The sequence below is a fragment of the Mustela nivalis genome, assembly GCF_964662115.1.
Source record: "Mustela nivalis genome assembly, chromosome: 12".
In the NCBI taxonomy this organism is placed as follows: Eukaryota; Metazoa; Chordata; class Mammalia; order Carnivora; family Mustelidae; genus Mustela; species Mustela nivalis.
The window spans coordinates 55,921,203-55,939,832 of NC_139031.1; the positions used below are offsets into that span (position 1 = coordinate 55,921,203).

At 37.2% G+C, this 18,630-nt stretch overlaps 1 protein-coding gene across 7 annotated transcripts in view; it reads left to right on the forward strand.

The window, feature by feature from the left end:
- Positions 1-18,630, forward strand: part of CRPPA (CDP-L-ribitol pyrophosphorylase A) — a 302,846-nt gene that overhangs the window by 4,092 nt on the left and 280,124 nt on the right. For all 7 annotated transcript variants that reach the window (XM_082693009.1, XM_082693007.1, XM_082693011.1 and 4 more), the window contains exon 2: positions 14,206-14,482. In XM_082693009.1, coding sequence (XP_082549135.1) covers positions 14,206-14,482 — 277 coding nt within the window. The remainder of the gene's footprint in view (positions 1-14,205; positions 14,483-18,630) is intronic.

Below are 18,630 nucleotides of genomic sequence, written 5' to 3' on the forward strand. Positions count from 1 at the left end.
CATCGGATAAATTAGAAATCTGTTTTATTGATTTATATGTGTTTGTCTTAAGTAAACTCTGATTTTTGTGGTTGAGTTGGGTTGCTTTCTTGACACTTGGAAAATCAGTGCAAGTCCAATTTTAGCAACTTAGACTCCATGGTATGTGTGTGTGTGTGTGTGTGTTGATTTTGGTTTAGTCTGTGTTTTTAAATTGAGGCAAAATTGACGTATTACCTTCAGGTGTACAAAGTAATAATTCTATACTTCTATATATATTTTTTTGTTTGGTTTTTTAAATCTACTTTTTTCATTACAAGTATAATTTTACTATTTTATTATTATTATTTTTTAAAAAAGATTTTATTTATTTATTTGACAGAGATCACAAGTAGGCAGAGAGAGAGGGGGAGGCAGGCTCCCTGTTAAGCAGAGAGCCCGATGTGGGGCTCGATCCCAGGACCCTGAGATCATGAGCGGAGCTGAAGGCAGAGGGTTTAACCCACTGAGCCACCCAGGCACCCCGCAAGTGTACTCTTTAGTACCCATGACCTGTTTCACTTATTCTCCAACCCATCTCCTCTCAGGTAACCATCAGTTTGTTCTGATGGTTAAGAGTCTGTTCTTTTTTTTTTTGTTTAACCTTTAATTTTTTATTTTTTTTATAAACATATATTTTTATCCCCAGGGGTACAGGTCTGTGAATCACCAGGTTTACACACTTCACAGCACTCACCAAAGCACATACCCTCCCCAATGTCCATAATCCCACCCCCTTCTCCCAAACCCCCTCCCCCCAGCAACCCTCAGTTTGTTTTGTGAGATTAAGAGTCACTTATGGTTTGTCTCCCTCCCAATTCTTGTTTTGCCCCTCTCTTTTTTCTTTTTGCTTGTTTGTTTCTTACATTCTACTTATTTATTTTTTATAGATGTTATTTACTAGAGAGGTGGAGAGAGAGCACAAGAGGCAGAGCAGCAGGCAGAGGGAGAAGGAGAAGCAGGCTCTCTGCTGAGGTGGGAGCCCAATGCGGGGCTCCATCCCAGGACTCTGGGATCATGACCTGAACCAAAGACTGAGGCTTTAACCAACCGAGCCACCCAGGCACCCTTTACATTCCGCTTATGATTGAAATCATATGGTATTTGCCTTTCTTTAACATATGTCACTTAGAAATATATTTCACTCTTTAGCTCTGTCCATGTTTTTGCAAAATATCATGATTTCATTCTTTTTTATGGCTGGTTAATATCCGTACGTGTGTGTGTGTGTGTGTGTGTGTGTTTGTGTGTACCAGTTCATCAACTGCTTTCATAATTTGGCTATTGTAAGTAATGCTGTGGTAGACATAGGGGTGCATGTATCCCTTTGAATTAGTGTTCTTTTTTTTTTTTTTTTTAAAGGTAAATAGCAGTGGTATGATAACTGGATCATAGTGTAATTTTAGTTTTACTTTTGAGGAACCTTCATAGTGTTTTCCACAGTGTCTGCCCCAGTTTGCATTCCCACCAGCAGCGCATGAGGCTTCTTTTTCTCTACGTCCTAGTCAGCACTTGATGTTTCTTGTGTTACTAATTTTAACCATTCTGACAGGTGTGAGGTGATATCTTGTGGTTTTGATTTGCATTTTGCAGATGATGAATAATGTTGAGCATCTTTTCAAGTGTCTCTTGGACATCTGTATGTCTTCCTTGAAGAAATGTGTGTTCACGTCTTTGCATTTTTTAATTGGGTTATTTGTTCTTTGGGTGTTGAATTTTAGAAGTTCTTTCTATGTTTTGGATACTAACTCTTCTACTGGTTATGTCCTTTGCAAATATCTTCTCCCATTCTGTAGGTTGATTTCTGGTTTTTTGTTTTATTTACTGAGGAAGGGGAGAGGAGAGGGGGAGAGAGAATATTAAGCAGGCTCCACACCCAGCCCAGAGTCAACTTGGGCCTCAATCCCAGGACTGTGAGATCATGACATGAGCTGAAATCAAGAGGTGGACTGTTAACTGAGCCACAACTTTTAGGTTTGTTGGTTGTTTGCTTCTGTGTAGAAACTTTTTATTTTGATGTAGTCCCTCAACTCAGCAAATATAAGTAGAATAGTGTTGCCATGGCCACTGTCAGATTACTGCCTGTACTCTGTTCAAGGACTTTTGTGGTTTCAGATCTCACAATTAGGTCTTTTATCTATTTTGAGTTAATTTTTGTGTATGGCGAAAGTGGTCCAGTTTCATTCTTCAGCATTCCCAACATCATTTGTTGAAGAGACTGTCTTTTGCCCATTGTATATTCATTCCTCCTTTGTCAAAGATTAATTGACCATGGAATTGCGGGTTTATTTTTGGATATTTTGTTCTATTTTATTGACCTATTTTTTTTTTTGACCTATGTGTTTTTATGCCACTACCATACTTTTTAAAAATCCTTTATTTCTTTTTAAATTTTTTTTTTAAGAAATTTGTACACCCAGCATGGGGCTCACACTTATAACCCCAACATTAAGAATCACATGCTCCACCAGTTTAGCCAGCCAAGTGCCCCCATACTTTTTTAATTACCACCACTTTGCAATATAACTTGAAGTCTGGAATTGTGATACCTCCAGTTTTGTTTATCAAGATGCTTTGACTATTTGGGGTCTTTTTGGGTTCCATATGAATTTGAGGATTGTTCTAGGTCTGTGAAAGATGCTGTTGGTATTTTGATAGGGATTGCATTAAATCTGTAGATGGCTTTGGGTAATCTAGATATTTTAACAGTATTCTTCCAATCCATGTACACGGAATGTCTTTCCATTTCTTTGTGTCCTCTTGAATTTCTTTCACTAGTGTTTTTTCAGAGTACAGGTCATTTACCTCATCAGTTAAGTTTATTCCTAGCTCTAAATCTGTGGCTAGGACTTCCAGTACTGTGTTGAATATCGAAATGCTCTTGCATCCCATGCATATACCCCACTGATAATGGTGTATGATTTTTAAAAATACATTGTTGGATTTTGTTTGCTAGTATTTTGAGGATTTTTGCATCTATATTCATGAGAGATACTGCTCTGTACTCTTTTTGTGGTGTTTATATCTAGTTTTGGTATCAGGGTGATAATGGCCTCATAGAATGAATTTGGAAGTATTCCTTCCTCTTGGGTTTTTTTTGAAATACTTTGAGAAGAATAGGTATAAAGTAGAATTTGCCTGTGAAGCCATCTGGTTCTGGACTTCCATTTGGGAGTTTTGTTTTTTTTTTTTTTTTTTTTTGATAATGGTTGACTTCCATTGCTGGTGATTGGTCAGTTCAAAATTTCTATTCCTGCTTTAGTTTTGGGAGGTTATATGTTTCTAAGAATTGATTCATTCTAAGTTGTTCAATTTGTTGGCATATCAGTTTTTATAATCTTTTTAAAATTACTTGTATTTCTGTGGTATTATTTCTCTTTCATTAGTAATTTTGTTAGGGTCATTCTTTTTGTTTTGTTTTTAATCTTCAGTGAGTCTTGCTAAAGGTTTATTTTGTTTATTTTATTTTATTTTTTTCTAAAGAACCAGCTCCTGGTTTCCTTGATGCATTTTATTTTATTTTATTTTTTTAAAGTTTGTATAGTATTTATTTCTTCTCCTGTCTTTATTTCCTTTTGCTAGATTTAGGTTTTGTATGTTCTTCTTCTAGGTCCTTTAGGTGTAAGGTAAGTTTTTTTGATTTCTCTTGCTTCTTAAAGTAGGCCTGTATTACCAGAAACTTCCCTGTTAAGAACAGCTTTTGCTGCATCTTAAAGATTTTGGAGTATTGTTTTCATTTTCTTTAGTTGTCATCTACTTTTTAATTTCTTTGTTTCCTGGTTGACCCATTCATTGTTGTGTAACATGTTATTTAATCTCTATGTGTTTGTGGTCTTGCCAGATTTTTTTCTTGTGGTTGTTGACCAGTTCCATAGTATTGTGAGAAAAGATGCATATTATAACTGCAATCTTTTTGTGTTTGTTGAGGCTTGTTTTAAAGCTTAATATGTGATCTATTCTGAAGAATGTTACATGTTCTCTTGAAAAGATTGTGTATTCTGTTTTAGGATGGAATGTTCTGAATATGTTAATTTCATCTGTTTCAGTGGGTCATTAAAAGTCACTCTTTCCTTATTTTTGGATTATCTGTCCATTGATGTCAGTGTGGTATTGAAGTCCCCTATTTCTATTGATTATTTCCTTTATGTTCATAATTATTTTATGTATTTGAGCACTCCCTTTTGGGTGCATAAATATTACAATTGTTATGTCTTTGTTGGATAGTCCCCTTAATTATTATATAGTGTCCTTCTTTGTCTCCTGTTATAGACTCTGTTTTGAAGTCTGTATTGTTGGATACAAGTATTGCCTCCCTGGCTTTCTTTTGGCCTCTATTTGCATGGTAAATGTTTCTTCATCTCCTCCGTGTCAGTCTGCATGTGTGTTTAAGTCTGAAATGAGTGTTTTATAGGTGGCTGGTAGATGGTTCTTATTTTTTATCCACTATGTCACTGTATGCCTTTTGTTTGGAGCATTTAGTTCATTTATGTTCAAAATAATTACTGATAGTATTGTTGTCATTTTGTTAATTGTTTTGTGGTTGTTTCTACAGATTTTCTCTGATCCTTCTGTTGCTGTATTTCATGGTTTGTTGGCCTTCTTTGGTGATACACTTGGATCCCTTTCCCTTTTTTCTTTGCATACGTATTACCTGTTTCTGATTTGTGGTTACCATTAGGTGTGTGTTTAACAACTGTGTATAGCAGTCTATATGAAGTTAATGGTCACCGAAGTTTAAATCCATTCTTTACTCCTCTTCTCCTATGTTTCAGGTGTATTGTGTCATATTTTACATCCTTTTTTTCCCCCATTAATGCAATGTTTAATTTATACACTCATGAATTAAGTAAAATACATCAGACAGCAAATTTTGAAATTTTAAAATCACCACTGAAGAGAGAAGAGAAATTTTAAAATCACCACTGAAGGCCCATGTAACATGCCAAGGGAGAGACTTTTGCTAACCTGATCTCCTATACTGCTTTTAAGTCCATCAAGCAGCTACTGGTTTCCAGGAGAGGAGAGGGAGGCCAGGAGAAGCCAGGTGACTTTGGCCAAGCGGTGCAAACCAATTGTGTTCAGTGAGCCACACTGCCATCAAAAGTCAGAAAACACTCTGAAGACAAGGAAAAGCAGAGAATAAAGTTGTGGTGATTGTGAAAATCATCCCCACAGATAGAAATATGGTGTGATGTTGTGACTAAAAATTGAGAACACTGAATCTTAATCTCAATCTGTGAATAAATCACAATGGAATGTTTAGATAACTTTCTGCCATTTCAAATTCTGAATGCTTTGGGGAGGGACATTTTTGTATTTCTATGGCCATTATAGAAAATCTTGGTATTTGGTTGGGGCATAGAGATCCTAAAAGCAAAGAACCCCCCCCCCCCCCACATTTTTGTTTGTTTGCTTGGAGAGGGAGGTGGGGGTAGATGTTGTTAATATGCAAATCTTCAACAAAATGACAAATGGGCATAACTAGTTAAGCATACTTTTACTGGCAAGGGGAGAGTTTTTAAGTGTTTTTATGTGCTGGATACATTCCCTCCTCCCCCCAGATTTTCAGTTTCTTCTTGAGTGAGTCTTTTTTTTTTTTTTTTTTAAATATATAATATATTATTTGTTTGAGGGGTATGGGTCTGTGATTCATCAGTCTTACACAATACACAGCACTCACCACAACACATACTCTCCCTAATGTCCATCACCCAGCTGCCCCATCCCCCACCCCCCTCCCCTCTAGCAACCCTCCATTTGATTCCTGAGATCACAAGTCTCTTATGGTTTGTCTCCCACTACATCCTTTTATTTTATGAATCCCTTGACTGTTTTTTGTTTTTGTTTTTACAGTAAAAGTTATTTTTATTACTTTATTGTTTACTTTTCATACTGCAACTTATGATCTTCCCTTTCACCTGGAGTCCCTTTTAATATTTATTGTAGTGCTGGTTTAAAAGTCTTGAACTCCTTTAGCTTTTATTTGAGTAACTCTTTCTCTCTCTTTTTATTCTGGATAGCCTTCCTGGGTAGAAGATTCTTGGTTGCTGATTTTTCCCTTCCGACACATTGAATGTATCCTGCCACTGTGTTTTGCCACAATATCAGTATAGCCTCAAAGTTTCTGCTGAAAAATCCCCTGATAGCCTTATGAGTTTTCCTTTGAATGTAACTTTCTTCCCTAGCTGCTTTAAAATTTTTTTCCTTTCACTACTTTTTGTAGTGTACTTTTAAAAAATCTTTAAAATTACATTTTACTTACTATATGTTTTGATGTGGATGTATTTGGGTTGAATTTTTTTGGGTGGGTGCATGGATCTCTTTGCCTCCTGAATCTGGATGGGTTTCTTTCCACAGGTAAGGTAAGTTTGTAGCTATTATTTATTGAAATAAATTTTCTGCCCCCTTATTTCTCTCTCATGCGAGATCCCTGTAATGCAGATATTATTATGCTTGGTGTCACAGAGTTCCCTAAGACTGTTCTCAATTTGCATAATTCTCTTTCCTCTACTTTGCTCAGATTTGGTTATTTATGTTCCATTACTCTTCCATGTTTGTAAATTATTTCTCTGCTTCATCCAGCCTGCTATTTATTCCATCAAGTGTATTTTTAGTTTCACTTACTGTGTTCTTGATCTGTGATTGGTTCTTTTTTATCTGTTCATGGTCTCACTGATGTCTTCCACTCCTTTCTCAAGTTCAGCAGGTATTTTTATGATCAGTACTTTAAATTATCTTTTAGTCCTATTACTTAAATCTGTTTTGTTTTGGTTTCTTGCTGTGGTTTTGTCCTGTTCTTTCATTTGGGAAATATTGCTGTGTCTACTCATTTTGTCTGAATTTCTGTGTCTTTTTCTCTGTGTTAGGAAAGTTAGTTACTTCTTTTGCTCCTAACAATAGTAACCTTATTAAGAAGAGGTCTTATAGTGCCCTGTTTCCTTATAGTGTTCCCTGTTTGCCAGGTCCTGGTGCTCTAGAAACTGTCTCCTATGTGTGTCATGTGTGCTCTGCTATTGAATCTTAGCTTCTTTTTCCTTCAGTTGTTTCCAGAGGCCCTCTCTGCCTGTCATGGGCAGCAAGGTGTGCAGTGGTTGGCTTGTGAATTGAGACTTGCCCCTGCAGGAACTGAGGTCCTGCAGAAGCACAGGTCAAGAGATGGGGTGTTGGCAGGGTTTGTACTGGTCTTTTGGGGCGGGGCGGGGGCGCCACAGTGGGATGAAGTAAGAACGATTGGAAAAGGGTGGGTCTGCTGAAATGTGTTGGGGTGGCATGACATGGTGGGGCTTTGGGCAAGCAAGTTAGAGTCTGGGGATTTAAAAAATTTTAGGCTTTAAGTCCTGGTTTTAAGAACTGAGGGAAGTTGGGCCATTTCACATTCAAAGGCAAGTAGTAAAGAGATGCATCCTCCCATTGCATGGGTTGCTGTTGTGAAATCTGTTTTTTGCCCTTCTCAGTGCCACCAGCTCCCTCCCTAATACAGGCAGCAAGGTTCCTTTTGCTCTCAGACTGTGTTGGCCCTTCTTACCTTCCCTGTGGCCTCTTCCCTGCCTTTAGTTGTGAAGTTTGTTCTGCCAGCTTTCCAGTCACTTCATGGGTCATTTACACTGATTGGGTTGTTAACTAGTTGTTGTTAACTAGTTGTATTCGTGGGATGAGGTGAACTTAGGGTTCTCCTACTCTATCATCTCCTCAGATGATAGGTGTATTTGTGAAAGTTGATGAACTCATGGCTTATTAGACTTTCTGACTTACTGGATTGTCTCTGATTTTCGATTTTTTTGTGTACTTATTCTATCATACTCTTTCTGAAAACCCCTGTAAATTCTATGGAGAAACACCTAAATGTAAATTTAAATGAGCTGTATTGATTGCTGGAGTTGAGCTGAAAGTCAGAATGGAGTAGGGAAGACTGGAGAAATCTGTAGACAGGATTGACAGGTTTTAGTGACTAATTGGATTAAGATTCAGAAAGAAAAGGGCACTCTAGGTTATTATAGTTGAATGAGCATGTTCAAATACATGAATTTGACATTAAAGAATTTTCTTAATGCTTCATTAAGAAAGGGGTCAAATCTGAATCAAGGGAAGCAAGCAATAGGCCTATATAATGTATTAAAAATACAATAGAACTGTGTTTTGTGTAGGTCAGATGACTAGATGTTTTTGTTAAATTCCCGGTGGGAAGGCCCCCATGGGGCTCCTTCAAGAAGAGATTAGGACTGGTAGGTTGGGCTTGTCATCTAGGAATCCTTCATGGGCCATCATAAGGAGACCTGACCTTGTGAGGGCTGTTAGGAACCAGCCCCTTCACATCCATTCTATACTTTGTGGCTAAAATATGAGGGTGGGTATGGAGGGATGTAAATCTACCAGTTATGGCCACAGGACAGTCCACTGACCTAATTTCTGTGAACACTGTCATGGCAGTCAGCCACAATCACCACTGTCCCTCGGAGCTAAATACCTACAGCCTGGTAATAACCCTTTAGAGAATTTAATAGGACCTGATTTTCCATCTGTTTGTTTAAAAATCATTTGTTTAAATCTTCTGATTTCAACTGATCATATTAAACTGCCCAAGCAGAATATTCAAAGTGATTTTTTACAAAACAAGAGACCAGCCAAAAAACAAGAAAGCAAGAGAGCTGAAAATTTTCCTCAAAATGTCTATAGGTGTAATGGAACTCAAGGTTAGATTTTAAGTGTCCATAGAATGTGCTAGGAAGGAAATAAGAGAACTTGATAAAATCCGTCTATAGGAGTTCAGTGTGGACTTGCCTTCAGCTGAGGAGGTCAACCTCATTCATTTATTCAGCAAATATTTGTTCGGTAGGCACTGCGTGAGGTAGTTAAGGTTTTTCTCAGTTGCATGATTCTGCATTAGTAAGCTTTAATGCTGTAAAAGACTCTTAATTCTATAACTAGAAAAGAATGTGAATAAATCCTTTGAAATATAAACAGTACTTAAAAAGGCTTGTAAGTGCTGGGAGTATGCTTGGATGCTGAACAAAATAGCATAACAATGTCATCTCTTGAGAATGGTTTAAAACTATGTCTTTTAAAATTTTTTATTGTGACTTGTTTAAAAGAATATTTTGCACAATGACTCCATTAAACATGTGCTTAAATACACATATGTGCACATATTTGAAAGGCTTTCAAGAAGGCCTGTCCTTACTATTTACTGTGCATTCTAACTTGACGGTTCTGTTAATTTCTATTTCATTTAACCAAAAATGTTAATCTAAACTCATTAAATTGACACACTAATAGGCCTTAATCTGAGAAAGACTAGTTTAAAACACTTTGCTCTTCAGAGTCTCCTATAACTTTTGGAAATAGTCAAAGGCCATGGGTATATCTAATTATTTACATCTATTTTGACTGGCTTTGTTTGGAAATTAATTATTTTATCGCTCTTTGAAGGCATTCTCATAAAATTGGAACTTGTCTTTGGGAGTTCATTAATTCATTGACTCATTGTGCAAATATTTGAATGACTATTTAGTCTAGCAATGTCTTGCCTATCTCCCTCTTATTCAATATTAAGATTTAATTGAGAGTAATATTTGTGAAAAAAAGCAACATGAGGCCTTTACAGTTGCTTTGGAGCTATTTTTATGGTAAAATTCACTATGAAAAGAGATGAATAGCATAAGGTACAAGTTAAGCTCTTGACTATAGAATAGTCTTGCCTACTGATTAACTTGAGCATGTACTTAAAGGTTCTCTAAAAAAATGAAACCAAAAACTTTAATGTGATGTCATATTAATAAACTGAAACATATTTGATCACTGTTAATAATTCTTTCCTCTAAACTCAGATGAATCGTAGACCATTATGTCAAATACTTTAAACGAATCCATGAATAGAGAAAAGGCTTAAGCATGTAAACTAATAATTTATTCCTTTCTAGTTATTTAAGTCTTCTCTATTCATGGATTCACTTAACAGATATTTAGTAACATATGGTCTGTGAGGTCAGGAATTCTGCCAGTCTTGGTTCATTATTATATCACAATTGTCTAGTATACTGCCTGGCAAATGTTAGATGTTTATTTTTGCTTGAAGTACAGGAAATTACAGGAAACTCGACATTTTGACCACAAATGCAACAATATTATATGGTTCATCACTAATAAGATGAATGAAGTGCTAGAGACACAGTAGATGTGGACATGCTCTTTTTGCTCCTGGATTTTGCCACATCCTTCTCAGAGACTATTAGTACATTGGCAGTACTATGTGCTCCAAAATCAGACTTGGGTCTACCCAAGTCCTTTCATTTCTTAAGTGTGAGATTATGGTCAGGCCACTGCTTCTGTGCCATCTATAAAGTGGTGATAATAGTGACTTCTTGGAATCAGATAGATTTTGCAGGCTAGTACTCAACACAGTATGTGTCACCTAGCAAACCATCAGTCGTTGTTGCTGTCAATATTACTAATATTGATTGGTATAGAATGTGCCAAGCTATAAGGCGTAGGCTCCGTTTGCTATGAGTTGGCTTCTTAGTGAGGGAGATAGAAAAGGCAAACTGTAGAGTATGATGCTAAGTTTCTCTAGCGGTAAGAGTACACTGGGAGGGGAAACCAGGGATGCTGCCCCCCAGAATGACTACTAAAGCTTCCTAGGGTAGCTATATCTGAACCAATAGGTAGGTGAACAAGTGGGACTGAGCCTCCCACTATCCTCCCAACCCAGGATTGGTGATAGGAAGTGGAGGAGGTAGTATAAGCAAAGACTTGCGTGTGTGAGAAAATGCCCTCTGAGTAAGAGGGGTATGGGAAAGATGAAGTAGTGTAGGAATAAGTGGGCCGAGGTCAGATTTTGAAGGGCCCAGCTCAAAAATGAGCAGGGGGTGACCTTCAGTTTGCATGTGAGAAAAATCCACCGGGAGTGGTGAGAATGGGTTGTGTTGGGATAAGATGAGAGAGATAAGCTAAGAGAATGGTGCAATAAACGGGGATTAAGTGCCTTGATCACAGCTGTGTCTGTGAAGACAGAATCTTGGGAAGCTCCACATTTAGGGGACACGAACTGTCACTTGTCACTTGTAGAGGGGCTTTAAGTACAGTGTAAATTCTAAACTGGCAAGTATGCTATGATCAGTTAGGTTTGCAAGGGAAGGAATGGGGGATGGATGGGCTACAAACTGAAGAGCAACCCACCCTGAGTCTTTTTTCCTAATTCTTTCTATTGCCTGCCCATAATAATCCATATGCGACTCTGGTATTCTGTGAATATTACTGCATTGTCTTAGTTTACTTGTGATTGAAATTCCCCACAGTGTCTAACAAAACATGAATAACCCTGGCCTTAGAGCAGCCTAATGTTCTAGAAATGAAGGTAAGGAGTCAAATGACTCAAAACGCAACCACATCACATAGGGAAAGTTAAACTCATTACTGAGTTTTTGGAGCTAGCCAGGTTACTGAAGAGCTTCTTGCATTTTCATAACCCTTGAGACAATACTGTGTTGTCAGATTTACACTCTTTCTGGTAGATAAGACTGACCATGGTCATTTACCAACCAATTAGTGTTTATTTGGTACTAGATGAAAAGCAATGGGCAAAACAGATGTCCTTGCCATCATGGAACCTACCTTCTGGAACACGGAATGTCTTCTTTTGATGAAGAATGGTAAAACTATTTAAAGTACTGAGTGTCATGCCTATATCATATTATAATTATTTCCCATTTAAGTGATAGTAGAGGAGGAGGACTTACAGGAGGTTAAAACTTCACTAAGGCTCAAACCATAGTAAGTGGTTAATCTAGGTTAGCTATTTTATATTCTGTCATAATTGATTTGTTTTGCCAATCTTACTAGGTTATTATCTCTAATTTATCCTTTAAATGCCATCTACAAGCTCAGTTTGGTAGCCAGGCTGTAATCACTGTATTCCCCAGAATGCAGCAGCAGCTCCCTTCTATCTGGTCTACTTGCATCCTTTCTCTCTACTAAATCTCTTCTCCACCTTGCAGCAAAAGTAAAATTGAGGCTCCTAAATTAGTTTACTATTGCTGCTGTTAAAAGAAAAAAATAGTCCATGAACTAAGTGGCTTAAAGCTACATGAATTACCTTGCACTTCTGTTAAGTCAGAAGAGTCAAAAGTTTGAAATAGGTTTCACTGGGCCAAAACTTAAAGGTGTTGGCAGTACTGTGTTCATTCTGGAAACTCTAGGGGCAATCCATTTACTTGCCATTTTCTAGTTTCTGGGGGTCATTCACATGGACTTGTGGTGGTCCTCTATCACACTGAGCACTGCTTCTTTTAATTCCTCTCCTCTTTTGACTCTTCTGCCTCTTGTTCATGTGTAAGGACTCCTGTGATTATGTTAGACCTACTCAGGTAGTCCAGAATGATTCTTCCATCTCAAGATCCTTAACTTAATCACTTTCATGAAGTTCCTTCTCTGTGAAGGGTTATAACTTCACAGGTTTGGGGAATTAGGAGGTGGTCCTCTTTAAGGGGCCTTTCTGTCCTAAAACAATGCCTAGAACATTTGGGTGGGTGAGGTTTTCTTTTCTCTTCTTGTTTTTTCATTTGTTTGTTTGTTTGTTTGTTTTTTAAGGTATAAATGTCCTCTCCTGCATAAAGGTTTTCTGTGGTTTTCTATTATAACATTAAAACCCATAACATGGTCTGTGATGTCCCCATGGCCTAGCCCAGTCTTGCTCTTGCCTGGACCTCCAGCCTCTTCTTCGGCTTCCCCACTAGCTTAAAGGATGTGACTCCAATGGTTTCCTGGCTCTCAGGAGGTTGCCATGGCCTTTGCTTCCACCAGCCTTTTGTACCCCTTTGTATTTCCCCTGCCACCACTCACCGTCTGGATCCTACAGCAAATTCAGCTTCCTTAGGGAGTATCATCCTGGCCTTCCCTGTACTGGTCAAAAAGTCCATTTGCTTGCAATCCTGGAGCCTGGCTTTCTTTATAGCACTTGATCACAGCTTGTATTTGTTCTTTGATGTTCTTTGATCCGTAAACTCTGCAAAGGCAGTGTTTATTTTCATTGTGTACTCAGTGCTGATCATTGATTCAGTGTGCAATAAGTACTTATTAAAGAAATGGACTTAAAATGAAAAGGCAGTGTGCCTATAAAGTAGCTCTTAGTGTGTTCATCTCTGTACTATTGTTGTAGCCACAGGCACATTGGGGTTTCGGATTATGGAAAGGGTTGATTGAATAACTGAAGATTGGAGTTTAATAATTGAGTAAATCAACCGAATGTTCATATAAACAAAGTTAATTTCACTAAGTAATTTTCAGACCCTTCCATTTCGTAAAAATGTGCATAAGACTTGATCTAACATGAGCATGTAGCATGTCATAGTCTAAGAGTTCTTCAAAAGATGTTTTTGAGTTCTACTAAATTTTAAAGTGACCTTCATTCAGAGTTGATAGCATGGGTCAGAGGCAGTTTGCCTGATTTGGGCCTGTTGGCGGTGGAACAGAAGAGTTTAATGACATTAAGCTCTGTTAGCACTGCTGTTCAAGAGAAGTCAGCCAAGATGTAACACAGTTGCCACTCAATGCCGTGGACTGTGAGAGCAATAGGTCAGCGAGTCTTTAGGAAAATGTTGTACAATAGAAGAATGGCTCAATACTTGGTATGACTCAATAGGTTAATTCTTTAATTTTATATTTTATTACAAAGTTTATTATTTTGAGTCCCACTTGTATTTATACAGTCTTAGTTGCCCTATTTAAGCTATAATGTTTTACCTTGATGTAGGCAAAGTTTGTGTTAGATAAGTGTTCCAGCTTTTTAAATAATTTTATGGACTCAAGAGACAGACTTTTGAGATTGTTCCTATTCTATTGAACAAATAATTTGGAAAGAATAAATTTAAAGGCCTATTACTGTATTCTTTTTTCTTGATGTACTGATAGTCTAATTCAAACTTAATTACTGAGAAATCTGTATGTGTTGTATGATATCTATATAGACGTAATGTTTTATAGTCCATAGCGAAATTATATCTGTTGTTATATAGAGTATGAAATATTCATCAGCTTCTTTACTAGACCTGATAAAATGCATCAGACTGATTTACTTTAGCGTTCAGTTTTCCATACCCCTAAGAAGTTACAGTAGTACTTATTAATTCACTTTCTTACTAGCTTAACTCGTATAAGTCCCAGTTTATGTTAAATGTATGCACATTTTTCTTTTAGGGTATGCTGGATAAAAGACATTGTTGTGGCAGTAACTGGAGAGAACATGGAAGCGATGAAAGGTATCATTCAAAAGTACAAGCATCAGCGCATCTCCCTGGTTGAAGCTGGAGTGACCCGCCACAGGTCAATTTTCAATGGGCTAAGAGCACTGGCAGAGGACCAGCCCAACTCTAAACTCTCTAAGCCAGAAGTTGTGATAATCCATGACGCCGTGAGACCATTTGTCGAGGAAGATGTCCTTTTCAAAGTTGTCACAGCTGCTAAGGAATATGGGGTAAGTGGTTAAACTTCTGAAAAAGGATAAAAGAGACAAATACTGTAGTAAGTGTTAATTTGTTGGATTTTGACGAAATCATATTTAGATGTCTGTTTGTTTAAAATAGGCATATTGACTTAAAGACATAATGCAAAATTTTTTAGGAAGCTTGGCGTATTCTGAGACTGTACTAGAACTTATATTTTCTTATAGTCCCTCATTGTAACATGAGCTTTTTTACTACATGAAGACATGTAGTAATGTCTTCAGAGTATAGTTTTGAATGTACACTGAAGGAATGAGAAGCATTGTGCACTTACCTGAAAATACCTAAGGAAACTCTCAAGTCTAAGATGCACATAATAATAAAAAGTCTGACTCATCAAACCCAAATTGTGTTTTGAGTTTTCGGAAGTGGTTTACTTTCCAGCCAGACAAGATTTTCACACCCTTTAAACTAAAATGTTTTAGGATGACACAGAATTCTGTTCTAATTCACCAGAACATAGGATAGCCAAAGCCATATTATAATCTCTAGAACATCTTTGTTTTGTTCTTATATTACTAGATAAAATCCTAAAAATAAGTTAATAGGTTTATAGTCTAAATTGGAGACAGAATGAGAGTTGCTGTACACACTTGGTACAGCATGATAGCAACAGGCTATGGAGTGGGACATGTGTAGGCCCAGTTCTCAGGCTTTCTAATTAGTGGTATATGAGCACCTTGCGCAACCTCTTTGAGCCCCTTTGCCTTGTAAAAGTACAGATGCTAATCCTTGCGGTTTTTTTAGGTGTTGGAAATTAGGTGTTAACTGCTCAGTAGAGTGCTAAGTACTTAAAAATGAAAAGGTATTAAGATGAATTACAGCATCTAGGATTGTAGACAAATGGAAGGAGTCCTCTAAGCCTTCTTTGCCATGTGGGTGGTGAGTTAAAAATTACCCATCTGGAAAAGATAGTGTGATTTCTCTTTAGTTTCCTATATGCAACTGCAGTCTCTTCCTCAGGGAATTGTTGCTAATGTAATCTCCTCTCCCTACAACATGAATTCCTTTTAAACCTGTATAAGAATTCTTTAAATCAACAAAAACCTTTTTCTTCAATGTAACTTAAAAAAGATACATGGAATGTATCTTGATGGAGTGAAACTTGAGATAGAGGTTATATTAGGTGACCTCAAAACTGGATTTGGGCTCCTTCCTGTTCTGCAGGCCCCTCAGCCATGCTAGAGGCCATGTGATCAGCTAGAAGTGCCCCGAGGAGGAATGAAGCAGCACAGGATTTAGAACTTTGAGGAAGTAGAGAGAAACCTGACAAATTTCTTAAGCTCCTAGGGAGCACTAGATAGTTGGGGCAGATAATTAAAAATTTATAGTACCTGGTGAGTATAATTAGATGCCTTTGCCTTTATTACCTTTTAGGTAACTATTATGCTCACTATAGAAATTACACATTTGGAATTTTTGGTCAGTTGCTCTTTTTGAGGTCTTATTTCTAAGCTTGTCAGTAAAGTGACAGTTTTGGTAGTAGGTCTGAAACTGAAGAGGACTCTCCTCCTGCTGCAGTTATAAGCCAAGATACCCAGTATAAGTGGTGACTTAATGAGACATTAACATGTATAGCAGTTACTGACTTTTTTGGTTGCAGATTTGTGGGAATTTTTGACTATATTTATAATTAACATTGATCAGAATAACTTATGTACTATGTATATGATTAAAACTTACATATTTTCATGAACTCACGGAAAATTTAAGAAGCTAGTTTTAAGTGGAATCTTCACAATTTATTTTGGAGCTTTAGAAACCTGGTGTCTGCTAGAAATAATATCTTGTTTTGATGGTGTTAGGGAATAAGCTTTAAGAAAGTAGAGAGTGAGTTTCATACAGATACGTGAAATCCTTAACATGCTCTTGGTGTTAATGAAGGAACCAGGCACATGTTAGACTCAGAGAAGCACACCTTTTTGTGAAGCAATACTAAAATGAACTCACATAGACAAAACTGTATTTTTTCCTCCCCATGTGAGGGGTTTCAAACCTCCACTAGGCAGAGTTTATTTGCATCTTTATATGCAAGAATGATTTTGCATTGTTGTCAGTTACCTATAACTTGCGAAGTTTGTAAAAGAGCTCAAAGGCAATGGAATGTTACATTCAACTAATCCAGAAGGGTTGTCTCTAAACAATACATAGTTTTACACTGAAGATACTCAGTATCTCTTGGTTATCCTAAGTTATAAAGGTTAGGCTAGTAACCTAACAACCTTATACCCAGGTATTACTTCATGCCAGCACTTTCACACTGTTTTAATTTCTAATCGTAAAAACTAAGTGGAGTTGAGACTTGGCACTTCGTTGTTGAAGTTTTGTGTTGGAAAGGAATGACACCTTCTTAGCCTATAGGCATTAAATTGCCCAAGACTGGTCTGAATTGGATACCATCCCAAGGCAAGAAAATGGTGAAGACTTCACTTAGTCAGAGACACTAAACCACTTGTTTTCCATGGCTTCTTGAATTAATTCTCCTTTGTTCCCTTAAATTGTGTTGCATAGATTCTTAATGGATTCTCTTTTGTTCTCTTAGCTCTCAACTTTGAGGCTGTACCCAAAGGTCAGACAGCCCCTGAAGGGCATACATGTTAAAGGGAATTGTGAAATTTTAACTTCTTTGTTTAAAATATGTTTTCAAGTTGGAAATAGATTACCTCAGAATACTAAGATGTCCCAAACTAAGGCTGATAATTGAGTTATCTGCATACAGGAACTCAGAACTGTCACCAGAACTCAGGTTATATTACCTCTGTAAGCTTTGCTTCAGGGTTCCATGGAGGGGAGAAGACTTTAATACAGCTAGCAGGTAAATCCTTTCTGGGTTATTTCTGCCTTTCATATTATCACTTGCTGGGGTATAAATTTCTAAGTTTATAAGTATTTTCTCTTTCCCAGTACTTTGATAATATATCATTGTGTCCTGGCTTTAATTTTGCTTGTGAGAAGTTTGTTGACCAGTATACTAGTGTCCCATTACCAGTCTTATTGTGTCCCTTGAAGGTTACCTGCCTTTTCTGTCAGGCAGATTTTATTGTTATTTATTTTATTCAAGTTTTAATTTAAATTCCAATTAACGTACCGTGGAATATTAATTTCAGGTGTAGAATTTAGTGATCCATCACTTCCATACAACACCTGGGGTTTATCATAACAAGCGCCCTCCTTAATCCCTATCACCCACTTACTCCCCCAACCCTCCTCCAGTAACCCTAAGTTTATTCTCTATAGTTAAGAGGCTTTCCTGGTTTGTCTCTTTTCTCCCCCAGTATGTTCACCTGTTTTATTTCTAAAATTCCACATATGAGTGAAATCATATGGTATTTGTCTTTGTCTGATTGACTTAGTTCACTCTGTATAATACTATCTAGCTTGATCCATGCCCTAGCAAATAGCAAGATTTCATTCTTTTTTTTTTTTTTTTTTTTTTTTTTTGGTTGAGTTATACTCCATTGCACATATATACCACATCTCCTTGATCCATTCATCAGAAGATGGATATTTGGATGTTTGGGCTCTCTCCATAGTTTGGCTATTGATAATGCTGCTATGAACATCAGGATGCATGTTTCCCTTTGAACCTGTATTTTTGTACTCTTTGCATAAATAACTTGTAGCATGAGTGCTGAATCCTAGGGTAATTCTATTTTAAACGTTTTCAGGAACCTTCATACTGCTTTTTTAGAGTTACTAGCTCTAAGAGGTATCTACATTTCTCTGCAGCCTTGCCAATACCTGTTGTTTCCTCTGTTGTTAATTTTAGCCATCCTCGAAAGTGTGAGGTGATATCTCCTTATAGATTTGATTTGAATTTCCCTGATTATGAGTGATGTCAAGCATCTTTCTTGTGTCTTTTAGCCATCTGTATGTCTTCTTTGGACAATATCTTTCCAAACTTTATCTCTCCTTCTATTATGAATGATAGCTTTGCTGGATATAATATTCTTGGCTGCAGATTTTTCCCTTTTAGCACCTTGAAGGTGCCATGCCACTGTCTTCTGGCTTGCCAGGTTTCTGTGTGGAGATCTGTGGCTAGTCTTATGGGTATTCCTTTGTAAGTTAAGGACTTATTTTGATGATTTGCCATTTTTTTTTGTTTTTTACTCCATTTTGC